This window comes from Rhinichthys klamathensis, unplaced genomic scaffold, assembly GCF_029890125.1.
Source record: "Rhinichthys klamathensis goyatoka isolate OS25496 unplaced genomic scaffold, OSU_Roscu_1.1 h1tg000243l_1, whole genome shotgun sequence".
Lineage (NCBI taxonomy): Eukaryota > Metazoa > Chordata > Actinopteri > Cypriniformes > Leuciscidae > Rhinichthys > Rhinichthys klamathensis.
The window spans coordinates 141,526-169,298 of record NW_026606765.1 but is presented as its reverse complement, the minus strand read 5'-3'; the positions used below and the strand labels follow the sequence as shown (position 1 = coordinate 169,298).

Sequence of the window (27,773 nt, the reverse complement as noted above, 5' to 3'; positions counted from 1 at the left end):
TTTAAGGAGAGCACAAGGGGCGAACCGGTTGTGTGAGGGACTCCCAGTAATGCAGCTTCTTAGGGAGCTGGTCGTTAGACAGCTAGTAATTTTGCCTGCAAGGCGGGAACTTCCAAGTTGTAAAATCTGACAAAAGTGGACGGGGAGGCCCATCCCGCGGCCACACAAATGTCATGAATGGAAATTCCACAGGACCATGCCCACGATGAGGCCATGCCTCTAGTGGAGTGCGCCCTGATGCCCAGAGGGCAGGGCAGGCATTTAGATGCGTAAGCAGAGGCGATAGCGTCTACTATCCATCTAGACAGTGTCTGTTTAGAGGCGGCCAGACCTTTGGTGCGCCCCCCAAACGACACGAAAAGCTGCTCAGCGCGTCTGAACGCGGCAGCGCGCGTAGTGTACAATCTCAGAGCCCGCAGCCCGGGCAGAGGAGATTGGCGTCGCGCTCACTATCGGATGAAGGCAGAGCCGATAGGGAAATAATCTGAGCCCTGAACGGGGTAACAATCGCCTTCGGGACATAGCCATGTCTAGGTTTGAGAATGACAACAGAATCATTCGGACCAAACTCGAGACACGCGGCGCTGGATGAGAGTGCGTGAAGATCCCCCACGCGTTTTACTGAGGACAGAGCCGTCAGAAAAACGGTTTTGAGCGAGAGGTATTTTAGGTCCACAGACTCGAGCGGTTCGAACGGGGGTGCTTTCATAGCTTCGAGAACTATAGAAAGATCCCAGATAGGAACCGAAGGGGGGCGCGGAGGGTTCATCCTCTTAGCTCCCCTGAGGAAGCGGATGACTAACTCGTCTTTGCCCAGGGACTGAGCGCGTCGGGGTTCAGAGAACGCCGCGACGGCTGCCACGTAAACCTTGAGAGTGGAGGGGGACCTGCCCTTGTCCAGCATCTCTTGAAGGAAAACAAGCAAAGACGGCACCTCGCATGACCGTGGGTCCAGATGTTTGTCGGTGCACCATTTTGAGAACACAGACCATTTAGACGCATAGAGCCTTCTCGTGGAAGGTGCTCTAGCCTGTATGATAGTGTTTCTTACTCCTTCTGGCAAATCAACGAATAGTCGTTGATCACCCATGCATGTAGCGCCCAGCGCCGTGGATGGGGATGCCAGATCGTGCCGCGAGCCTGAGAGAGGAGATCTGCTCTGACTGGGATGGGCCACGGGGCTGTCTGCGACAGCTGAGTGAGCTCCGGAACCCAATTCTGACTCTCCCAACGCGGGGCTATGAGGAGCACCGAGTGGCGTGTGTCCCTGATCCTCTGAATTACCTGTGGTAGCAGAGCGATCGGAGGGAATGCATAGAGCGGGCGGCGAGGCCATTCCTGGGCTAGCGCGTCCTCGCTCCTTGAGAAAAATATTGGGCAGTGAGCGTTCTCTTCTGACGCGAAGAGGTCCACCTCTGCTCTGCCGAATAGCCGCCACAGTATTTGGACCGTTTGTGTGTTCAGGGACCATTCTCCTGAGGAGATGAGGTTCCTGGACAGAATGTCTGGGCCGTCGTTCAGATGGCCCAGCACATGCGTCGCTCTGAGCGAGAGCAGGCGGCTCTGAGACCAAACTAAAATGCGGTGTGTCAGTAGGAAGAGATTCCTGGACCTGACACCGCCCTGACGGTTGAGATAGGAGACCACAGCCATGTTGTCCGAACGGATCAGGACGTGGTGTCCCCGAATGAGCGGGAGGAAGCGCGAAAGCGCGTTCTCGACCGCAAGCATTTCCAGACAGTTTATGTGTAAGGGGCTTTCCTGTGTCGACCAATGGCCGAAGGCCGGTGAGCCCTCGCAGACTGCACCCCAACCCGTGTTGGATGCATCGGTTGAGATGACTTTTCGGCGAGAAAAGGTCCCCATCGTGACGCCCTGTCGAAACCATTCTGCTACTGTCCATGGCTGCAGCGCCGTGAGACATGTCTGCGTAACTCTGATCAGCTGGCGGCCCGTGTTCCACGCGCGGTGGGGTACACGGCTGTTTAACCAAAGCTGAAGCGGACGCATGTGCAGAAGGCCCAGCTGAAGCACAGCGGAGGCTGAGGCCATGTAACCCAGCATCCTCTGAAAAGTTTTCAGAGGTGAGCGGGTGCCCATCTGAAACGAGGCGGCCAGTCGCTGTACACTGCGCGCGCACTGTGTAGACAGGCGAGCCGTCATCGTGACCGAGTTCAAATCTATTCCTAGAAAGGAAATCGATTGACTGGGTTGAAGGGAGCTCTTTGTCCAGTTGACAGAGAGGCCGAGCGTTTTCAGATGGTCGAGGAGAACTGCGCGGTGCGACAGAAGCTCCGTCTGTGATTGGGCCAAAATCAGCCAGTCGTCCAGATAATTCAATATGCGCAGCCCCTGGCTCCGCAGGGGGTGAGCGCCGTATCCATGCACTTCGTAAATGTGCGGGGCGCCAGAGATAAGCCGAACGGGAGAACGGCGTATTGATAAACATGACCCTCGAAGGCGAAACGTAAGAATGGCCTGTGACGGGGATTTATCTGGATCTGAAAATAGGCGTCTTTCAGGTCTAGAGAGATGAACCAGTCCCCCTGGCGCACCTGCGCGAGGAGTTTCCTGGTAGTGAGCATCTTGAACGGTCTCTTCATGAGCACTTTGTTCAAAGACCTGAGATCTAAAATCGGTCTGAGGCCGCCGTCTTTCTTGGGAACCAGAAAATAACGGCCGTAAAACCCCGACTCGGCATAGATGGTGGGACTCTCTCTATGGCGCCCTTTTGCAACAGCATCGCAATTTCTGAGCGGAGCGTGCCGGCGGCCAGCGGGCTGACAGTAGATTCGAGCCGCGCGCGCACGAGGCGGGCGGCGGCGAAACTGTAGCAGATAGCCGTCCTTTATAATGCTTAGCACCCACGGGGAAATGCCTGGAATGGCTTCCCACGCTTTGGAGCATGCGGCTAGTGGCCGAATGGCTATATCGCCCTGATTGCTGCACATAGCGGGCTGGACACAGTGTGTGGGCGTGCTTTGAATGTGTGTGGCAACGGGATTTGCACTCAGAGAGGAGTCTATGGGCCGTGAAACAGAGCGAGCAGAGAGGGGACACGCGCACGAGCTCGTGGGCGTGTTTATGTTCTCTGATATTAGAGCGGGCTGTGCCCGTTTCATGTGATGGGGCTCTGATAGAGACACGGGGTATGTTATGCTTGTGTGTATGGGTGAGCGCATGATTGTGGGCACATTTTCTACACAACTGGCAAATTTTCTCTTTTTGAGATTTCTCTGGGTAGCCGTAAAAACGGCTTTTTGTCGCTCGCAAGCGGGCTGGGACACCGGCTTGTTTGTGGCGGTCAACACTACAGCAGTCGGCGAAATAACGGGGACTGACAGAGGGCGAAGCTTTGACGGCGGTCCGGCCGCAGCGGGAGAGCACCGTCGTTTTCTTGACTTTGCTAGGCAGACTTCTGATGATCAGGCTTCAGCGTGATCTTAGGTCGCGGGCCTCGTGGGGGCGGCGGTCTGCGGCGGCTGTCAGAGCGAGAGCGAGGGCGGCCGCCCTGTCTGCGCTGGGCTGTTTGAGTCTGCGGAGGGGGGCGCTGTGGTGGAGCTCTGGCAGGAGGCTCGCGAGAGCGGCCCGCGGAAGAGCTAGCGCGGCGGGGCAGAAACAAATTCATCGCCTGAGTAGCTTTCTGGACCTCAGAAAAGCGATCGACGATTCCCGTGACAGCAGATCCAAAAAGGCCCGTCGGGGCGAGGGGCGCGTTAAGAAACGCGGCGCGCTCAGAATCTCCCATGTCGGCGAGCGTGAGCCATAAGTGTCTCTCGGCAACACAAAGGCTGGCCATGCATCTCCCCAGAGCTTGTGCGGCGGCTTTAGTGGCGCGAAGGGCGAGGTCCGTAGCACTTCTCAGATCCGTGACAGCGGGAGAGGGGTTTCTACCGCCTTCGGCCCACTCACGGAGAATATCGCTCTGTAATACTTGGAGGACAGACATCGAATGTAGCGCTGCGGCGGCCTGACCGGCGGCGGCGTAGGCGCGAGCATGAAAGCTCGAGGTCGCTCTGCAAGCTTTCGAAGGAAGCGTGGGGGAAGAGCGCCATCTAGCAGAGGGCGGGCAGAGGTGTGCGGCGACCAAGTCCTCGACGGGCGGCATGGCTTAGTAGCCTTTCTCGGCGGCTCCGTCCACCGAGCGCAGCGAGGCGGATATATCAGAGCGGTTTCTAGCCGAGAGTGGGGCATTCCAGGACTTCGTCAGCTCTGCGTGAAGTTCAGGCAGGAATGGAGCGGCCCGGTTGCACGCGGGGGTCGAGCGCCGATGAAAAAAGCTGCCGTCCATCCGGTTCGGGGCCTGCTCGGGTGGAGGAGACCACTCGAGACCGAGGCGTTCGACGGCCTGTGAGAGGAGGCGCATTAGTTCCTCCTCTATCCTCGTGGATCCGAGAGATGACCATTCTTCACTGTCAGAAGCGAGCAGTGAACAGGAGTCCTTCTCCTCCGCGGCGTCATCGGAAGCGACAGAGCGGCCACTCGGCGGCAACTGTATGTCCGGCAGGGGCGGGGAGGGAGAGCGGGAAGCGGGAGGCGGCGGCGGCGGCCCGCATTGTTCCGCTGGGGGCTCCGGCGGCCTCTGGGAGCGGCGTTTTTTCTTACGCGCCGAAGAGGAAGGCGGCGCGGGAGCGGATTTTGCTGCCAGAAGTCGTGCCCGCAGGGACGACAACGGCAGGCTCTCACAGAAGTCGCATCCTCCATCCGCGAGGGCGAGTTCTGCGTGCTCGAGTCCCAGGCAGAGAGCGCAGATGACATGGCGGTCTCCGTCCTCGAGACGAGCGCGGCAAGAGCCGCAGGAAAAACGAGACATCTTTAAAAAGACGCTCGGCTCTTTTAGATATAATAGAGAAGGATACAGTCGTCGGATGGCGCTAGCTTGCAGGGCGGCTGAAGGTGGCGAAGACGGCCGGCTTCTTCAGGGTCCGGGAGCTCGCTAGAGTGATGCCTTCTCGACGGCGACGGCTTTTCTCAGGACAGCAGAAGCGTGCAGCTTGCTGAAGATGAAATGAATCAACATATAAGCCTGGGAGAGACTGTTATATACACCATGGCCACGCCCATTCTGGCGGGCCATGACGCAATGAGCGCGCGGGCGCCTCTCATTGGAAGCGGGTTCAGCCCCGCTCTCCCATAGGCTTAAGCAGTTCTCTCTGAGCGAACCAATGAGCTGCTAGCTAGCCTGCTCTAGGTCTGCCGCAGAGGAACTGCGTTGTGTATGGATACAAATTATGAAATAATTTTTGGCTTCAATATCTCAGCAAAGATGAATCTTTCCCACAGCGTAAGCTAGCTTACGCAATACGAGAGAACCTCTCGTAAGAGAACAGTGTTTTAGAACAAACAGAGGGGAAAAAACTCAAATAAACTGCCACTGTCTCTAGATGTTGAGTTGAGATAGTGTTCTGTTTTTACTATAATGGCGTTCTAAGAGTAGAAAAAGTATGATACAGTTTTCAGTGCTAAACCCTTACAATAACTCTTCTGTTAATAACCCTCTGTTGATCCGACTGTTCGTGGGCAGGGATACACAAATGTGGAAGTATATTCTGTAGTATATTCTGGATACCCACGTGCTGTCAAAAGTCTTTTGCTGACAAATAAACATGAATCACCCCTGAGATTTTAAGTACGCATATTTAAAAAATGTAATAACACATTTGAATGCTCACGGTTCTCTGGTGTCAATTAATGGTCACATAACATGCAAGTTAATAGATCAAATATCTAATCTTTTAGTGAGTGTAAGTTATTTTGACTGCTTTAATTTAACAATTATATTTATTTCCTTTCTAATGAAATGTAAATAATTACTTTTAAAGGTGCTGGATATAACTATTTGGACAACATCAAAATAAAAATGCCGTAATATGTTTGCAGATAATTAAGAAACATGCTAAGTTTGCATACTTAGCTTGTTTCTCCGAAGAACAATGATACAGCCAGTTATTCTACTGTGAAATGTGCATTGTGTCAGAATGTCTGTTTTTGTGTTGGTCTGTGTGACCCCGCCCACTTCCAGTTTACCCAATAGTATTTCGACACCCCAGGTTGCGGGAAACACAGCGTATTGGAGCCGTGGAAGCAAGCAGACGAACTGGGTCAGAGATCCTAAAAAGCCTCAGCATCCATCTAAAATGCTGTATGATTTGGTCTGAGAACACTATTACACCACAGCGACGCTCTTCACTCGAAATACGCGGTGCAACAAACTATATACTTGAATTAAATCGCAGCGTTTTATTTGATAATCACGTGACATGATATAGAGCTAAAAATCAATAGTGGACATAAAATCCCAGATGATTTAGAGTTGGAAGTTGAAATGTTTGAGTTCTTATTGAACTCTTTGACTTTCGACTGCAGACTTTGGTATCTTGGCAAACGTGAGCGCATCTCTCCTGAAACTCTAAAGGAGACACATTACTGAGATTATTTCTTTTCTCAAGAGAAACAGGAGACTTCATCAGGAATCTCTACTTGCTCTCCATTTACTGTAATTTCATCGCTGACTGAGAAACCTTTGTGATATTAAAGAAATCTCATTTGTGATATTTATTTTATGCAGGTTATGATAGTAATGATTGATGATGTTTCAGCAGAGTTTGGAGGACATGTTTGGTTTCTATGTTTGGTTCAAGAGAATCTGTCTGAGCCATAAAATTATGGCAAGAACAGTGCGCTCCACAAGTAATTTCCACCATGGCAACTCAAACAGCATACAGACCTTAATAACAACAAAGACTGTGAAGAAATGTTCTCTGTTCTCCTCCCTGCATCTTCATCCACATTCCCTAAGAAATGAAAACTTGTTTTTTTCAACAAGCTAGTTATCAAACATATTTTTCTCTCTTACAATTAGTAGATTGCAGAGGCTGAGCTCCTAAAAGTACATACAACACAATGACACAAAAACACTATTAAATGTAAAAAATGTTTTTAGTACAATACAAATATACTACAGTGCATTTTTAATACATTTAACCTTTTCACCTTGGAGGGCTGCACGATATTGAAGCAAAATGCGATAACTTTTTAAATAATGCAATATTCGATATGCTTTTTGATATTGCTTTAAGTGTGTAAAATACATTTTAATTATATTTAAATATATTTTTTAAAAAACAAAAATGATATAACCAATCATTTATGTTTCACATTCTTTCTGGAGAATTTCTTGAAAAGTCTGAAAATAAACAGTGCTCGAAGTTTTTCAGGTAGGCCTATATTACATCTATTTAACTGTAGCATTCAAGTAAGAAACAATAAAGAAACTGAAAAATCAAATGTCTTCACGTGAATTAAATATACATTGATTCATAATAAATCTGCCAAGAACAGGGAGTAATTTTGTCGTTGTCTTTTGTTGTTTGACAGGCAGCAGCAGGTTTACTGTCACTTTAAGACCTAATGAACATGCTCCGAGTCCCATTTCTTTCCCGACTGTTAACGTTCACTTAAGACGTAACCGACTGTGTTTCAGACAGGCATTCTGACATAACTGTGTATGTATTTGACCATTGGAGCGCAATAAGTCGTGAAAGAGAACTAAATTCGGGATTATACACTGTCTGAGAGGCGGCTTTCTGTGTGCGTGCTTTAGGTGTGTGTCAGAAAGTGCGAGCTCCGCAACGAGTTGTTTTCCGCAGGTTATTGCGCTTAATAACTCTTTGTAACGTCAAGCATGGCCAGTCTATTCTCTGCTATATGCGTCAACCTGTAACTTTTGACTTGTCGCAACGTTTTGAAGTAACCTATTAAAATCATTCAGATATCGCAAGCATGTACATTCGCGATAATTTTGATATATCGTGCAGCCCTACCATGGAAGTTCCACAGAAGACTATATTCAACTACAGTATATTCCAAATCTTGTGAAGGAACAGACACTGAAAATCTTAAATTCTGCCATAATACCATTCTGTAATGCACATTTTAAAACTTGGTAGAGTTTGGCACCAAACATCATTGGTTCTTACTTGTTTCGTATTTGAATGTCAGGCATCTGTATATCAGAAAGAAAATTATGAGTTTCATTTAGTTCACTTATTATAGAGAATGTAAAACAGACATCTGTTCAGATATGAATCAAAAGCGTAAAGTGCAAACAGTGGAGCCGAAGAATTCCCATTGGACGCTGGTTATAAACTGCTTCCTTCTGGTCCGAGACATTAATCTGTGAGAATGCAGGCTAAACACTGGTTGATCTGATCACTAAAAAATTTCTGGCTTTAATGAAAACCATTTTTGTATTTATTTGGGGATTTGCCTAATCCTTTCTATCTAAATTCATTTGCTGTGGCATTAATGACACTGACATGGAATGTGAGCAGAACAAAACATGTTATGTAATTTATGATATCTGACTGTAGTTTAATGATAAAACTGGTGACATGAGACTATAGGTGTGTTCGAGTTGAACATAGGCTTCCACCGACAGCGAGATCCGCCAGTTGCAGGAGGGGAGAAGTTGAAAAGGGAGACCTGAAGTCGGACACTTTCTGCTTCCCGTAGTGACACTCGTGAGGTATTTGCGTATTTTATGACCGATGAAGTGGATTAGATGCAATATTTGTAAAATACAGAGACGTTTCAGACATTTTCATGATGCAGCAGAAACAGTACTTCATAAATTCAGCACTTTATGTACTGCTTAATACAGTGCCATATGTACAAGAATAAAGTTCGTTTGCCTTATAAAATGGTTGTAATTCAAGAACGCTTTGGAATATAGACCTAAATTTGTTTTTGTTTTCAAAAAGACATTCAGCAGATTATAGCGACAGCAAAAAAAGTTATGGAAGTTTAAATTGACTGTAAATCAAATGTACTGTACTAAATATTTATTATTTTATATAATACATATATATTACACAATTATTTTACCCTTCAATTACTATAAAATCAAAAACATATGTGTTCCAAATTAAGTTAATATCACAAAAATGTAAGTTCCTATGAGATTTTGTTTAGCCGCTGTACCAAAAATAGCCACCGGGTGACACACATTCCATTGAATTGTGTTTTGATGCATTCTCCTGAAACTGACACCGTCCACTAGGGGAGGAGCCCGCTAAAATCATTTAGAGTACCGTTTCCACAGCAAGGCAACGTCCAATTTAAATTTTCGATTTAGTAAGCTTTCGAATGATACCAAATTTATTACGATAACTCAAATATATGAAATGAAAAAAGCCGATAACAAAAAGAGCGCCAAGCGTCCCGCTGGGGTTAAATGAAAATAGTTTTTACTGTTAAATTTGCTTTAGCAAAAGGTGCTTTAGCATCAGTAGCAGGAGAGAGAAGCAATGCGCACTGAGCAGAAAAAGCTTTAATGTTTGGCTCAAGATAAAAATATTAGAGGATGTAGGACCAGAACATCATTCCCATGAACGTCCCTGAGCGCTTCTTGTTGTTTTGACACGCTGCTGTAGAAACGGTAAAACAGTGCTAGCATTGTCATTATGTCTCGCGGTCCGGTCGGAACTGAGGTTCGCTTATTTTGAGGATGCCTGCTCTAAAATATCGGACGTTACAAAAGAATTACAAAAACTAAACAACTAGTGACCCATCACTACTCAAAATGAATAATGGCAATATCAAGGGAAATAATCAACAATGATTTTTGCCATTATCATCCAGACATCTGAGTGTCACTTTGCTTGAATCGCTACGTGTAGGCTCGCTAACCGAGGGAGCGATAGTGGAGATCATTAAATCAGCACACACTGGGACAAAAGCTGCCAGTCCAATACCTTTTATCGTGTTTATCGTTCTGTGATAAGTGCTCTCTGCCTCTCGTTTAATCCTCTCTCTCTCTCTCCACTCAAAGACTGAGTGTAATTAGTTCTCATGTACAGGTAGCAGGGAGTTGGGTCTATGAAACACTGGTTTCAGGGCTCCAATTTCTCGCTTCTCTCCGATTGAAATTCCACCTCTCGGCACTCCGCATCCCCGTGTAACCATATAAATATTATGTCTCCCTAGGAACACAATAGTGGTGTTTATTTTTTTATTTTGGCCATGTTTTTTTTGTTTTTTTTGCCAGGCTGGATTTGAGAGGGTTTCATATTCTCAGGAGTGGATTACAATATGCCTGCAGCGTCTGTTGAATAGATTAAAGAGAACAGACACTCTTACACACACAAAGATATTGAGTCTGTTTGTCAAGCACACCGCAACCTTCTCTTTAAATAGACACTTAAAGGTCTAGTCGTTTCTGATATGCAGTGATATCAAATCCGAGACCACAGTAAAATCTGGATTTTATTTTTTAAACATATAAAAAACTTACTGATTTCAATATTTCATATTCTGCACTTTTTTCTGGGTCACTACATTAAGTAAATGTGTAACATCCCTTTTAAAAATGTAATACACTTTATAAAAGTATACTTTTTACAGAAATAATATACTTACAGAATATAAGTGTGAACTGAATGTAATGATTGCGTGTTATTTACAATTAAATTAAATGAAAATGTATGCTAAATTCATATTAAGTGCAATTAGTTGTACTAAGTCCTACTCAAGTGGGTCAAAAAGCACTCTTTAAATTAATCTGTTACAATTTAATAATTACATCTATTGTCTTTGAAAAATGGTTTTACTGACAAGGATTTATGGTAAACTAAAATATACTTTAATGTCATTTCTGTTGAAACTTGTATGTCACATCATCTTTACAAATGTGTAATTACAAGTGTATTTAAATATGTTATAATTTAGGACATTTAAAATAAATTAACATTAAATGTAATATCAAATATCACAACAACAGTAAAGTACTTTACATGTGCAAAATAAGTGCGCTTCTTTGAAGCATGGAAAATTCGACTAAAGCATAATAATTTAAAATGTACTTTAAAAGTGATTTTTTTTTTTTTCATTACAAGGTGCACTTTTTAAAAGTGTACTAAAGTGTTAAATGTTTTTAATATATTGATGTGATGGCTAAGAAGTTGTGAGTAGGTTTTAGCACATTCCTTTGTGGTTCTGTGGTGTTTTGGGTGGTTGCTAGGGTGTTGCTATCTGGTTGCAAAGTAAACGCGTCACTTGTTTCAACACCGGATGAATCAGAGTTTTTGAACGAATCACTCGAATGATTCAATGACAAATAAACCTTTTCACAGCCGCTTGTCGTGCAGCGATGCAATTAATACAATCTTTATTTGAAGCATAATGTTAATTTCAAAAGGCGATTAACTCTATTTTGATCACTTCCTTGGTTTAAATCCGAACTATAAACTTCCTAGTACTTCTGTGATAGTTAGAATTATTGTAATGGTGCGTTCACACCGGACGCGAATAGCGCGTCAGGCGCGAGTGATTTCAATGTTAAGTCAATGCAAAGACGCGTTACGCGCGTAAAAAATTCCTGCGGCACGAATGATGCGTAGAGCGCGGCACGGTAGACGCGAATACGCCTCATTCGCGCGTCAAATTCGCGCGAATGGCGCGAATTGAGCGTCTGGCGCGTTAAGCGCGTTAGGCGCAAATGTTTTTGAATTCTTGCACAATACAAGTAAAAGTTTATAACTAAAAGTTTGCTAAAAAGTATTTCCTACTAAAGCAAAGCTATATTTGACTCTTGTAAGCCTATCTGTATCAGACGGGAGTGGCCTTGGACGGCAACATGCCCAGTGCATTATGGGTGTTGAAGTTTTCCTACCTAATTTGCAAAAGGGAAGACAACAGCCTTTTTTCTCTCTTTTCTCTAGTAAGGTAGCACCAATAAAATAAAATAAAAGCCTACTGTAGGCAGCCAACTTTTATTGAAAGGCCATTTTGCCAGCGGTGAAGAACCCCTTTAATAACAACAACAACAGTAGCAGGTAATATATTATAATATAATATAATCTGAGCTGAATTATTTCGGAAAATCGTGTATATTATTTTTGTGTTCAAATTAGAGGTAAAGAAACACAACAATATTATTCAGTAATGAATATAAAAATATAATCAGTCAATAATGATGTGCACACAGTGATTCTGCCTCTGGTGATAGATACACAGCTGGAGAAAATGAAACAAAATCGAGAAATAAATAAATAAAATAACTTCATACATTTTTATGACCACACATATAAGGTCAGCCATGTGCTAGTTTGACGCTTGACCACTTTGTGTTAATTCGCGTGTCAATGGCGAAATTATTGGCCATTGACATGCGAATTAACACAAAGTGGTCAAGCGTCAAACTAGACGCGGTAGACCCGAATTTGACGCGCTATTCGCGTCCGGTGTGAACGCACAGTAAGACATAAACAATAATACTTTGTGGTCGAAAAGACTGTTTGTGAAGCAGTTTCATACCTACACGCCAACTGCTCTCTCTGGATCAGCGGCAGCGCCAACACAGATTTGAATGTTCCGCTGTGATTATGTTTAATAGACACAGGAGAATCTTTGTCATTTAGGAATAAGATCGTGTGGGTGTTTGAATTGAGATCACAATCTTTTTGATGCTTTTTGCCAATTGCAAGAGGAACTAAAGTGATTAAGTGATGAGTAATTAAATTGAGTAGAGTCAATTATTTTTGAATTTAGTTTGTTGTTGAGAAGAAACACAAAAAAAATAAAAAAATGTATTTCCATAAAAATGAATGATGTAATATAAATAGTTATTTTATATAAGGTAGTAACACCGTATGTATATCCCCAACACTGAGCCTCGGTGTTAATGCAGTGCGTTCCGTCACTCTTTCTTTCATGCACACTTTGATGTGTACACAGTCAGGCAGACACAGAGACCCGGGCCTGTAGGACGTGCCACAGGTCTGACAGCTGCTTCCAGGACGATGACTGTCACATCCTCTCGTTCTCAGCGCCCTGAGCTCTCTATCAATTGCACTCCTCTTGCTAGCAGCACATGTTGCTGAGACACACACACACACACACACACACACACTCATTTATTCTCCCCTACCTCCTCACTAGACTAGTTTCCTCTATCTGGTTAATGGTAGTGACAGAGGCAGATAATAACAGATGCGCTTTACACTAGTAGTTCTTAAATTATGGGTCAAAAACGTGTTGAAAAAAACAATGCTGGATGCAACTCTCAATGCATAGTTAGAGCATGACACCAAAATGGTCATTTTTCCTATTCAGCCTATATGTCATTTTCATAATTTGACACATTGGTGGGCCTATCCAATTGGTGGTAATTATTTACAATTTTTGATGACATTTATGTTTAAACAATTTTGGTACTGTTGGGTCAACGCTTGAAGCTCATTTTGAATCTGAATCCTGAAGAAAACCATATCCACTGTGTTATACGGTACAGAGAGGACAGTGTCGACGGGGCGAAACCTCTGAAAAGCTGTCATAAAACGTTCCAATTAATGGTCACGCTGGATTACAAACACTTTATCAGCAGACATGCACATGGTGCGCGTTGTGTGGCGGGTTTTAAGATTCCTGTTTGTAAGCATATTCTGTATGCTGTGATAACGGTAAAAAGCCTGCATCTTTGCAGTGACATAATCTGGTTGCTATTACTAAAGAGGATTCTGGGTAATATGTTTTATTTTAACACTGTGACACCACATTATTTTAAGATTAGCAGTTTGTGTTTTTAAAGCTGCAATGTGTATTTTTGTGCCACTATCACTGTAAAAAAAAATCCCATTGTTTTTACGGAAAAAAACTGGCAGCTGTTACCAGAACTTTACCGTCAAAAATACGGTATCAACGTTTTTGGTTTTACAGACTTAACTTAAAATTTACAGTAATAAACCGTAATTCATAATCTGATATAATGATAATTTACCAACCTATTGAAGTATTAATATCTGTTTTGTACCATTGTAATACACTGACAACCAACAATCATCACAGCAGTGATGAGAGTCACATGATAAATCAAAGCTCATCACAAGCAATCTTCCACAAGAAAGTTAATACTATTATATTGAAGCTGCACAGTGCTATTCGCACAAACATTAAACACCATCATGCCGGTAACACACATGACATTTTAAAAATGCAATAAACATTAATTTAACAACATAAAATGTAACATAAAACCCTAATGTACATAACTGCTTAGAAAAGAACTAAGAAAACTAAGAAGAAACATTGTTATTTTAACAAAAATAAATCAAATGCGAAGTGTCATGCAGGGAATTGTGGGAATGGCAATTTACGGTTTTTCACTGTAAATTATACAATGAGTTGTTCTTTTCACTGTCAAAAACGGTAAATTTAACGGTATTTTACAGTAAAATTACATTAAATGTACCGTTAGATCTATCACAGTTATTTACCGTATCTAGTAAGGAAACTTTCTGTTAACCAATTAACAGTTTTGCACTGTAGCATTTTTACAGTCTTTTACCGTTTTACCATTTTTCACAGTGTAGTGGCATGAAATGGAATTGTAAATATGACTCGATATTGAATCTTTCTGGAGTAATGCACAGTGGGACTTATAAAGTGTTGCAGTGGTGATTTATGTATTTTTGTTGATAAACCGAGAAGTTAGCATCACTTTAGTTCCCTCAATGAAAACCCAATAGGAGTTTTCTGTTGGCTTTTTGATAATTGCAGAAAATAAGCTCGTGTCCAATGAAAGTTTATGATTCGTACAATATTTTTTCATAATTGAATTTTTGAAGCCTAGGCCTAAATGCAAATGCCAGAAGTAAAACGATAAAGAGCAGTTGTCATGAACAGATATTAAACAGCTTCATCTTTTCAACCACACAGTATCATTATTCCTAATATTCATATTATCACAGAAGTACTGGGATAAAATTGTATAGTTCGGTTACAGCTCATTTTCTTGATGTTTACTATAAAGTGGTCACTAATTTCCATTGTTCTTAAGCTAGAAGATCTTTGTCCACATGAGCGTTAGCACACCGCCTCGTGCGCCTCAGTGGAGCGATGCCCCTTTACAATCCGCCGCTGTGTTCGTTTTCAGCGAGAGCAATGTCACGCGTGCGACACCTCTAAGCCTTCGCACGGTTTGTGCTGAGAGCCGGTTCGTCTCCTCCCTCCAGGAGTCACTTTCAAAGTGATCCAGAGCTTCCGAGCTCATTAAAGCTTAATCAGAAAATCTATTTTCAGGTCACTTGTAGCTCTGTCAGGAGGATTTCCGATGAATGGAGGGCACTGTTTCTCCGCAGCCCCTCCGCCAAAATGAACACATTGTATTATCAGACCGTTTCAAATGTGCTTGGCATACCGACAAGAAACTCTTTGCCTTAATATGCTACATCTGGTTGGTGGCCGTTATCTGTGTCACCGTGTGAATGTTTTATAGAAATGTCTCGGCGAGGAACTGTGTAAGGCTGGGATCTTCTCTCAGTTTGGGACACAGTTCTTCACAGGCCGATGTTTGCCTTGTTTTGGGAACTGAGATACACTTATCTTATGCCATTGGAAATAATCTACTGTTTACACCAAGTAGGGACATGAAGAAAGATTCTGGAGTGTTGCAATGCGGTTTCATCAACTCATATAAATAATGTTGAGGGAGGTGGCAGAGAGTTTGTAAAAGCATAGAAAGATTCACTGATGTAGCATAAAACCCTGGCTTGATCTTAAAGTGCTGTTCTGCGTTGTATCGTTTTTAGCAAGCATCAGTGTTTCTCCTACTTATGGTTAAGTATTACATTTGCATGTAATCTATCTGGCGGTGTGTGTGAATGATGAATGATACATCAGACTGTGCAGGGAAGTGAGCTATTATTTTCCTGAGCGCTTTGTTGGATAATAAAACAAGTGGAAAAATCTAGTGGTCAACCAGTTTGGGATTTTTAGGGGCCAATAACCTATTTTTTGCAACATTGTAAATACGTGCCTCTACATGCATTTTTGCAAAGCTCTGAAAATGTATCTAGAAAACAATTCAGTCACCAGCTGAAATGAACACTAGTGGCAGTAAAACACAACTTTTATTCCTTTTCACACAAATTATTATTACAGCGGCTGATTATCAATTAATAAAGACTTATTTTCACGCGGGTCGTCGCGCAATGCTATGTTGTAACCTCAAAACACTTTAAAAGTTGATGTCTGTAGGATTTTTATGTTAAAATACATCGCCATTCATGGGTTTATCTCCCCCAAAAGTATAAATACTGAGCCGCTCAGATCCTTCAATCTCTTTCCAGCCAAAGAAAAAAGTCAAATATCGGCCAGTTGATCAGGCCAAAATATCGTTCTATCACTAAAACAACACTCATAGACTAAAGGAGGGAGCATCTTAAACTAGCCTAATATAGTTTAGTTTGCCGGTTTTAGGCTTTTAATCTGGGGTATGTTTCCCAAAAGCATTGTTAGCCGTAGTTGCAAGGTCCTTTGTTACTAACATAGTCCAACGATCCGGCGTTTCCTGAAACTAGCAAACACATTGAAGCAATAAAGTTGGTAACACTTTACAATAAGATTCATTAGTTAACGTTAGTTAATGTATTAACCAACATGAAATAACAATGAGCAATACTTTTGTTACAGTATTTATTAATCTTAGTTTGTTAATTTTGTTAATAAAAATACAGCTGTTCATTGTTTGTTCATGTTAGTTCACAGTGCATTGACTAATGTTAACAAAAACAACCGTTGATTTTAATACCGTATTAGTAAATGTTGAAATGAATATTTACTAAGATTAATAAATGATGTAGAAGTATTGTTCATTCTTAGTTCATGTTAACTAAGGTAGTGAACTAATGTTAACTAATGAACCTTATTGTAAAGTGTTACCATACAGTTTTTAAAAATCAGACAAAAAGACAAAGGTATATACTGTACATCATATAATGATGGGAAGAACTACAGTCCTACGAAGCATTGTGAACAGCATAATCAAAATTAAAAAAGATGAAGAAATATAAATATAAAACTTCTCATTTACATATATATAGGGTAGAGCGATCGACCCGAACAAGCACTTTTAAATTACAATAACATGAGATTTCAACTACAGTCAGTAGATTGACATTACCTAATGGCTCATTTGCCATTTCCTCATTGATATACATCTTTTCACAAGTTTTTTTATTTCGATTTATGTTTAGACATTAAAAAATAATTATTATAAATTGATGCTTTTGCAATTATGACACATTATTACAGTCAAACCTGAACATAGGGTTATAAATGGGTTTTATGCATGTTATATGTGTGTATTTGCATTTGTTGTCCATCGTGTATGTTGTGGTGTCACTCCATTTCTGTGTGTGTTCTGCATTGTAGCATTGAAAAATTATGCAACAGAGAGCAACGTAATCCACAGGGCTTCGTGGAAGTGGGCGGAGCTAAAGAGATATTTTGTCGAGTGTTGCTTTTTTCCGACTCTCTGATTGGTGTAATTTTCCGACTCTATTTAATGTTGAAATAATGCAGGCTGACGGCTTCAGCAGAAGCAAATACCATGGATTTTCAACCTCGTAGCTCACAATATGTCTTTTTTTACAGTCTTTAAAGATTTATAAGTTATTGTTCAAAATCAGTGTCCCTATGGAAAATGACTGTTGCACTGTATAAGCAAACTAACATTCTACAGTACATTGTGTATCTTTCATTCCATTTAAATATATGTGCATTTCAATCTATATGTATTTACCATATCAACAATCAGTGTTTTGTTTTTTAAGAGTGCGCACGTGAGTAATTGTATAAGAGAAGCCCGGAGTATAAAGTAAGAGGGAACCCGCAATGAATCTAACATCAAATAAAGAAAACCACATGTAACAAAAATAGTGAAGCAAGTCACCTCAGATACGTGAAGAATACATTGTGAAGGAAGCTGCTGAATAAATGAAACCCATGTATACTGGAGTCAAGTGTATGCCAGTTACATGCATGTAAACATGATTTAAAAATAAAAAAAGAACTATAATTATCTGACATTAATTGTGATCTTGAATGAATTAAGTTCCAGAAGGTATTACTCGATCACATGACGTCGACAAACCTATTTTGAACCAATGTGGTTCAAACGATGGATGTGCGACTATATTACTACAGTTTCAGAAAACAGTCACAACAAGCTAGTACATTTTTACAACGATACAACGGGCTAAAAACCTAATAGGAACCACATACTGTAGCAGCACCCGAGCATTGACATACACACTCTCTTACACACCCTGATGTCCAGCCTAATTCAAATCTTGCGTCATCCCAATGAACTTGTTTGAACAAACACAATTGCATGCCATTTGTTATCCTTAACCTGGATGAGTCAGAAAATTGATTTGATACTGATGTCAGCATGCCATATATAGCACATTTAACTATCATAGTGGCTATTGAGAGAGAGAGAGATGGTGGTGGGGTGTGGAGAAGTGTGATCACTCCCAGTCCTGAAGGCATAAAACATCCCAGCCCAGTAATATTTCCAGTAAATGGAAATGTCTCCAATTTGCCGCTACAGCGAAAACCGCACCACAGTCACCCGTCCCTGCGCTGATAATGATGTTGGGTTGAACACACATCTCTCTCTGTAGGCAATAATGTCAGATGGTGTTTAAATAACTTTGCATATCCATGTGCTGGCAATATTGCGGCTGTGTGGAAATAACGTTGGTTAGGTTGGTTTCGGTCAGCAGCTACTTCATGATTATTCTGTCTGTTAAATTATATTCATCATTCTCCATCGCACAACTGAAAATGTGCAGATGTAGGAGCTTTGTTGGTGTAACGTATTGTAGTCAGGTTCATTTTCTAACTCTAGTAATGTATCCCCTCATTGCCCTTTAAAGTAAAAATGATTCTATATGCAAGTATTGGACTACATTTGTCTCTATACGGCCACTTAAACAGCGCTTATGAGTCATTGTTCAAGCCTTATTTACATAAATGAAGACTTGAGGAACAAAGGGAACCATTTCACACAAGGAAAATGCTGCTATCTTTACAGCAAGCGAACAGTGGGATATGTAATTTATGCAAATGAGGGACACAGATAAAGCCTTCTTTTGTCTAACATCATCTATCTAATGGCTAAATTTATCCACACAGCTAATACTAGGTTTTGAGACAATAGTTTTTGGAATATATATTTTTTTTTCAGCAAATGTTGTTAGGAAGCACAGACCTCCTGCTAGTGAAACATGTGGATTAGTGGAGATGCTCAAATCTTATCCAGGGATATTCATGATATGATTAGGATTGGGTCTCATTAACTGTAGATTTGTGTGTACAGACATATTTAAAACCTGTGTGTGAACGTTTCCACAAGGAAATTGATCTATCAATACGTTTGCAAATAAACAAATTGTAAAATTAGGTTAAGGTGTAGAACCAAACCCGACACAAATGCAAAAATCATTTGTGGTGGCATTAGAGACATGGAATGTGTTAAGAAAAAATGTGTATCAATACTGTATGTATAATTTATAACTAAGAGACCCTAAAATAAGTTCTATTTCAGAGTCATGAAAAACAAATGCATTATAGCTGTGATAGGCGCTGCATAAAAACAGCTGATAACGTAGTCTAGGCCTCTGTAAAAGGTGTTTTTTTGTGTTTCAGCTGGTTTTGAGAGTGGCTTTACAGAAATATCTTGCTATGCATGCTCTCAGGGCAAGAGCACATCTTTAGAGGGAAACACATTTGCAGAGAGTGATGAATCGCTGTACAGAAGATGCTTTGTGCATGTATTATGCTAATTACTAACTGTGGGCATGACCTCCTTAATTTCAAATGAATTTAGATTCATTCACGTTCGAACGAGTGTAAGAATACATGTACGCGCGTGCACCCCTGTATTTAGCATTAAAACTTTTTTGTGCACATAAGCACTCAACACTCAACCAGACCAAATTCTATGTCTAGCACATACATTCTTAGTAAGTAGGAGTCTAACCTATATCTGTAGACATTACCCTAATAGGACCCTGTGGGAAATCATAAACTTTCTATATTAAATCAAATCAGTCTCTTTTGAAATGCAAAATGGGCAACTGAACAAGGGTAAAGAGTATCGGCTATAAATTACAAAACTCCAACAATTTTCATAGAGATAATTCACCCAGAGAACACATTTTTCATACACTAATATTTGGAACTCCCTTCATAGTTGTAATTGGTTTGAACCATCAAAGAGTATTTTAATAAGAGTTCATTAATTAGACAGAGATGGTCTTGTTACATTATGTGCCCTTGTCTCCCAGTTGAGCTGAAAATTAGTTCATTTTGGCTGAAAAAAAAAGCTAGCGTGAGGCTTTTGAAGAAATCTTTTGAAGAAATTTGTAGAAAAATATGCCTTTAATTGTCTTTTTTTTTTTTGCACCTGATTTGTGAAACACGTTGAGTTCAATAAAAACTTTCCATTCTTTCTCCATTCTTTTTTTCAGCAAGGACTTAGGAGAAAGATTGAAGCACAGTCTCCTGGATATACACCCAAGCAGAATGGCCTCTCCTGTGGAGCGTCAGGATCCGACTTCAAGCGCCTTCGCATGGAGCCCAGCTCTTTTCGACCTGGATCCTGTGCTTTAGCTTCAGGGCAGACTCAAAGATTGGTTGGGGATGCCACCCAGGGTAACATCCTTCGAAGAAAGGACACCTTCATGATGCCTCATGGAGTTGGCAGTGATTTATTCAACATAACTCTAAGGGATATAAAGAAGGAACCGATTGAGGTTCAGACCTGTGGCCAGTCGTCCACAGATCATGCCCCATTGATGTTTGACTTCAAAGATGAAGTAAGCGAACAGATTGACCCAGAGCTCCAGGACTTGTTCGATGAGCTCACCAAGAACGTGCCATCACTCAACGATCTAGAGCTAGAGAAGATGCTAAAGCAAGATGACTTTGGTCTGGATCTGGGCCGACCCAGTTCAGCTGGTGCAGCTCCTCCATGTATTCACCTGGACAAGCCAATCAAGACAGAGTACTTACCAGATTTTAGCCAGACAGCTGGAGGCTCTCAACAACTAAGACCAGCCTCTGCTGGACCTTCGTTTTCTATGGCCAATGCAACTTTATCCACCTCAACCATCACTTCAGGGCACCATGGACAGGTACCTACTGGGGGTCCATCTCGAGGTCTTCCAACATGGCCTGAGATGTCACATGCTGAACAGTTGAAGCAAATGGCTGCTAACCAACAGCAGCCCAGCCCTATGCTTCACAACCACCAGCAGAGTCAAGCAGGAGGGGTTAGGAACTGGTCTTCCGCATTAGGTGTTCACCAAACTCCTGGCTCTTTCAATCAGGAGACTCTTCCTGGCAATGCTTCCCTTTCTCAGCAGAGACTTAACGCTCAAAGTGCGGGTCAGGCCAAAGGCATGTCCAACTGTTTTCTCAAGCCCAATGGATTCAACCCTTCCCATCACATCGACACAAAGGTTCTCAGCAGTAAGCCCCTGTTGCATTTCAGCCCTAAAGCACCACCTTCCACCACGGGCAAACAAATGCCCATCATGGCTGTTCCACCTAACAAAACAACCATACAACAGCAGCCGTCTACTGCAGGCCAGGGCATGCACTTTCAGAACTGCCAGCTGCCCATGCAGTCATCTCCCTGCTTACAAACTAAGCCTTTAATTCAAAGGCCTCAACTCAATCCGCATGGTGCTGGAATCGGTTTCAAAATGGCACAGCAGAGACAGGTAAGAGCGTGTGTTGGTCCTTTTAATGATTGTTGCTTGTTTGACTGTACAGTAAATGCTCCCACTGACATCTTGTGTAAAAGTCAGAACACACTGGGTCACATTCACTAACTGTCAGAGTGACGATTCTCATTTTCTCAATGCTTCGATTACAAACCCATGCACTGCACTCTTTGTTGCCTTTTACTGGATCGCGCTCAATCTCTGTTCCTTCTGTAGGTTTCATTGACACTTTTTCTGAGCAGCTTTCTGAGAACCTTGTTTGCTCTTTCATCAGGACAGTGATTAACTATAAACATTAGCAGATGACAGCTCTCTCACACTAACACTGTAGTTTCGAGTTGAATACACACAAACAGTCACAATGATACAATTTAATGTAAATATAAATATATATAGACCCCAGACAGCAACATAATGTCGGCCCAGATCTGGCCCACATCTGGTACACGTGGAATCGTGGGCCGGATCTGGGCCGACACTGTGTTGCTGTCTGGGGGTCTATATACATATTTATATTTACATTACATTTAATCATTGTGACTTACAAATAAGGAGAGCAATATAAGCAAAGCAAGTTTAAAAAAAATAGATATAGAATAGTAAGTGTTAGTATTAATAGCGTGTTGCTGAAAAAGATGCATCTTCAGCAGTTTCTTGAAAATGGCTAAAGACTCAGCAGCTCTGGTAGAGGTGGGCAGGTCATTCCATGTCAGGGTAAAGGTCTGAGAACGTGATTTTGTGTCTCTTTGGGATGGCACCACAAATATATATACTCACCTATGTTCCTCGGTAGTTTTCTGCATCTCTCGGCCACCTGACTCCTCACTTTTGGCTGGTTCCTATCCCAGCCAGGGATACCCAGTACTCTAAGTTTGGGCCAAAATTCCGAGCTTGTCCCTCCCCTCGGACAGCACACCAAATACGCATACTTTTTTGTACCAAAGATTCAATCTTGCTGTGCATGCTGTCAGGCAAAAGCACATCTTCAGAGATCGTCATATTGTTCAGAAGTTCCACGCAATATTTAGTGAATGAGACCCACCGTTCAACATCAACTATCTTTGTGTTGGACTGCGTGATACGTCAAGACTTTAGTCAAATAATTATCTTTGCTACATTTTCTATTTAAACACTCTTATCACATTTTCGCTGTGCAGAGCAGGTTGTTCTTGACACAATAGAGTCGTTGTGTCAAAACCACACACCCTGCTTTCTTTCCATCTGTCAGCCTGTTGTGTTAGCCGATAGCAGTCTGCCAACTGCTTTAAACTCAATGGATTTGCACTATGCTGTAGGCCTGTTTTTCATTTAGTTTGATTGTTGTTGGTGTCTAGGCGGGTGTAGGGTGCCTTGAATTTGTATATCCCCTCAAAGCAGTTTGATGGTAGCCTGACTTTCTAGAGCATGGTGGATTAACATGCGAAACTTCTAATTTCTCCGCCTGTCACAGTCACTTGCCGTCAGGGCATAGATGCGCGCAGCGGGATTTGCTAATTGGAGGTTGTTAGCTGCAAGGGACAAGTTGTGGAAAATGACAGTAATCTGCTTAGCCCAGTGCCGGAGGTTGAGGCACTGATTTGTTATGATTGGGGAGCTCTAGAACATCCCCCCATTTCAGTTTCAAATAAACAGTGTCTCTCGACTTTTTTTGTGGGAAATGATAACGGGAACCACACAAGAGGAGTCATCTTTACCCATTCCAAAAGCACATCAGATGGAGGGGAGTGTGGAGAGACATGCTTGATTTTGACACAAATATTTTGTTCACTCACATGAACATACAGCTCTTTTTGCAGCCATTGCTGGGAGAGTTGTTTAGGCTCTTTAAGAGCTTTTTCAGTGGACCTTGTCTTGTGTACTGTACCTAATGCACGGATCCAAAACAATGATACCATTTTCTTTCTCAAGTGTTTTACGTTCACGTAAGCCATATGTCACTGTGTTTACGAGGACAATTGCAGAGATGAGTATTTTAACATTATTTTGTGTGTATGTGTTCGTTCAAGCACAAATAGAGGCTGAAAAGTGTGGAACTCGGTGTTGGTGTTAGCGTACAGAAAACAGCGAATTTCAAATTTTCACAAAATGTTTACACTGACAGGACCTAAACCGTGCAAATGATAAACTTTCACTCTGATGATAAAAGTTTGCAATTAATCCGAGGATCACGTGATTTTCAAACGGTGGTGTCTGGTCTGTACAGATCAAACACGATCCCTATAGGTTACTTGACATTGCACATCCTGCGATGCTGATGCTAAAACGATTTATCGCCACTCCAGATTAGCTAAACTGACAGCTATCATTAGGAGTAAATATCCCCTTGTTAAAAAGAAGTGCACTTAATAGTGTTGAATGAACACTTGTAGTGTACTTCAAATCTTAAAAACATATTTTTAAATAAAAATAATAATATAATATTAAATATGATATAATATTTATGAAATATAATACCACTTACATGTACTTAAAGGGAGTACATTTTAATAGCTTTTTCTTAACTTTTAAGTACACTTTTTTATAATGTAAAATTAATGTTTTATTTTAAAGAACATTTTAAATCATTGTTTAAATCTTCTGCTGTGCTTTAAAGAAGTTAACTTGCATCCTAAAGCTATTGATTAATACTTCTAACTGTGGCATTGATATTCGATATTACAGTTTGTTATTATATTTTAAATGTACTATTGTAACTTCATTATTACAAATGTTTACTAATTACAAATATACAGTATTTAAATATATAACATACTAGTTTCAGTAGAAATGGCATTAAAGTATGATGTTAATGCTTTAGTAAATGTTTGTGCTTGCAGTACACTTTATCTATATTTAAAAGACAGCAGAAGTAATTATGAAAATACATAAAGATGTACAGGTGAAACTAAAAAAATTAGAATATCGTGCAAAAGTTCATTTAAAAGGTGAAACTAATACATTATATAGACTCATTACATGCAAAGTGAGATATTTCAAGCCTTTATTTGTTATAATTTTGATGATTATGGCTTATAGCTATGAAAACCTTTTCACAATATTCTAAATTTGAATTTGGGGTCCCCTCCCCCCCCCCTCCCATACAAAAATGTGTGTATTTTGTTTTGGCTTAGGGTTTTGTGTTTTGTTTTAGGGTTTTGTTTTATTTTGTGTTAGGGTTTTGTGTTGTGTTTTGTTTTAGGGTTATGTGTTTTGGTTTGGTTTAGGGTTTTGTATCATTTTGTGTTAGGGTTTTGTGTTGGTTTAGGGTTTCTTGTTTTGGTTTAGGGTTTCGTGTTTTGTTTTGGTTTAGGGTTTTGTGTTTTGTTTTGGTTTAGGGTTTCTTGTTTTGGTTTAGGGTTTCTTGTTTTGGTTTAGGGTTTCTTGTTTTGGTTTAGGGTTTCGTGTTTTGTTTTGGTTTAGGGTTTTGTTTTGGTTTAGGGTTTTGGTTTAGGGTTTCTTGTTTTGGTTTAGGGTTTCGTGTTTTGTTTTGGTTTAGGGTTTTGTGTTTTGTTTTAGGGTTTTGTGTTTTGGTTTAGGGTTTTGTGTTTTGTTTTAGGGTTTTGAGTTTTGTGTTTTGGTTTGGTTTAGGGTTTTGTTTTAGGGTTTTGTGTTTTGCCAGATGTGGGCCGGATCTGGGACGACACTGTCTGGGAACTGATATTTATATGGATTTTATGTAAATAGCCTGCTATACTGTTATAAAGATCTCATTGATTTGCATTGATTGCATTGATTTTAAGCCATCCAAATTTAATTTGACTTTCTGGCCATATAAATATTAGCAACTGCACCAAATTTATACAATTTATACTTCTCAAGTATGAGCTCCATATTCTCACTGTATCATACTATATAAAAGCTTCATGAATCAAATATACTCAACAAAAAAAAAATTCCAAAGATTATTCACACAAGCAGTATGATATAGTATAGAATATATTTCGTTAAGGTCAATGAAGTTTTGAGCCTCAGGTTTGTGTTTTCTCACACTCTAAAGTGCTGCTCAGAGCTTGACTGAAGCTCTTCATTAATGCAACATAAATGTGAGTGGGAATGCGTTGGTTTAGCGTGGGGGTTGGGGTAGAGTGCCAGGTTGTTGTAGCCGAACTCCGAGAGGAGCGCATGTTTCCTGGGAAAACGATCTGGGGCCAAGTCCAGATGCCGAGCTGGTCCCTAGGGAGGGCGTCCTGCCTCCAGTCGGCAGGAAGTGCTGTGAGAGAGCCCGGGCCTGGAGTCCTGTCAACTGCTTGTAATGCTGGTGGAATGGGAGCCTAAATCACATCTCTCCTTTATGGAGTCCGCGGACACATGTGGTATTCATTTAACGATGCACTGGTGAAGAACGAGGAGGGAAAGAGAGATGGAAAACAGCTTTATGACACATCAGGATCACAAAGAGTGGATTACAGAGACGGCCACACTAACGAGGCTTTAGCTCCCCCACATAACAAAGGGTTTGACTGAGGCAGTCGATTTCAGGCAAATGTGAACACAATCTGGCTTTGTGGTCACAACTTATGAGAATGGTCTGAATTTCTCACGGTATCGACTAGAGGAGGGAGTTCAGATGTAATGAATAGACCTGAACAGAAGTGAATAACCCCTTTTTCTGTGTTTTGGACATAGTCGTCACCATCAGAGCATTTTACAACAATATGACCTGAACTTTAACCATGTTAGCATGTGTGGAATGTGACGACGAGAGGCTTTACGTTATTCAAATACGTGGCTTTTTCTCTCTCTCTCTCTTTCTTTATTAGCTTTAGCAAGCATGCTAATGGGTTGATAACGTGATGCTATTTTACACTTTAAAAATTATTTTTTTTAAAGTTGTAATAAAACTGATAATTGAAGTATAAAATACCATTTCAGTTTTTCTACTTCAAAACTTTAGGATTAATTCAATGTTACATGCCTATCTTTGGAATTGTTTGTGAAATTTACTTGTGAAAATGGTTTCTACACCTACTTTTTTTAGTGCATCTATAAATGTTCAAACTAAATAAATATGCAATTCATACATACAATGACTTAAGTAGGTCTACCTCTTCTGTGATGACCATGTTAATTTCTGGATTAAAATACATTGATCATTTTTGGGGGGGCATAGATTAAAAAAATGTCAGGCTGGTGCAACTGTCTGATCATAATGAAGAAAAAAAGGCCTCATCAATTATAAAATTATTGGAAAGAGAAACGAATTAATTGCTTGTGATTTGTCATTATTATTTATCGTTTCACTGTTTATTTGAAAAACTTGTCTGCCAAATGTGGTGCGACCAACAAACATGCAGGGAAAACACATTAAACAGGAAATGATATATCATAGATAGGACCCCTACCTATGTTTTAAGTCTCTTAAAATATCATATAATTTGATATTTCTTTTAGAAAAAGAAAAAGTCATATATTTTATGAAAAAGTTAGTTTAGACAGTAAAATGTCATGTGGCATGACTCACGAAAAAATATATATAATAAATTGTTTTTTAATATATATTTTTATTCATTGATGGTTACACCTCCTAACAATTTGAGCAAGTAAATTTTAACTTTTTTTTTTTTTTAAATGATATAATATTTTCATAAACCTATTATACCAACCAGTGTTATTTTTGTGTCATTAAGATACTATTATTGTTACGATCATTTTCAATTATGTCTTGTTTAGTTTTAGTCTTAGGGGTGGTTTACACTACACCGTTTTCAACTAAAAATTGAAAACTTTTTATGCGTTTTTTTGCTGTTTGTTTACACGACAACGGCGTTTTGGGTCCCTGAAAACAGGTTTCAAAGTGCAAGTTTTTGAAAACGGTCTCCATGTAAACAACAAAAACGTGAATCTCTGAAGACGATGATGTCATGCACATGCGTATTACGTGTTCGGTCTATAGCGTTTCATCGCCATCTAGTGGCCTGGCAGCAGAATTGAGCGTTTTTAGTCGTTTTAGCGGATCTGTGTGAATAGGGATCGTTTTGCGATGTTGTCGTCTGTACACGGAAAACTCAAAGGAAAAACTTCTCCGGTTTAAGCATATCGTTGTCGTGTAAACGTACTCTTAGTTTTCATTGGCGTTGTCATTTATTAGTTACTATGGTTTCTGAATAGTCCTCACCTGTTCCCTGTTCCGTTAATGATTATCCTCTGTGTATTTAAGATTTTGTTCTTCGTTTCTCATTAATGTTGCTTGTTTGTTGTGTTGTATAAATGTTGTTG

At 41.0% G+C, this 27,773-nt stretch overlaps 1 protein-coding gene across 2 annotated transcripts in view; it reads left to right on the top strand.

The window, feature by feature from the left end:
* Positions 1 to 27,773, top strand: part of zmp:0000001236 (mastermind-like protein 2) — a 74,474-nt gene that overhangs the window by 40,358 nt on the left and 6,343 nt on the right. For both annotated transcript variants that reach the window (XM_056266018.1, XM_056266017.1), the window contains exon 3: positions 20,319 to 21,575. In XM_056266018.1, coding sequence (XP_056121993.1) covers positions 20,319 to 21,575 — 1,257 coding nt within the window. The remainder of the gene's footprint in view (positions 1 to 20,318; positions 21,576 to 27,773) is intronic.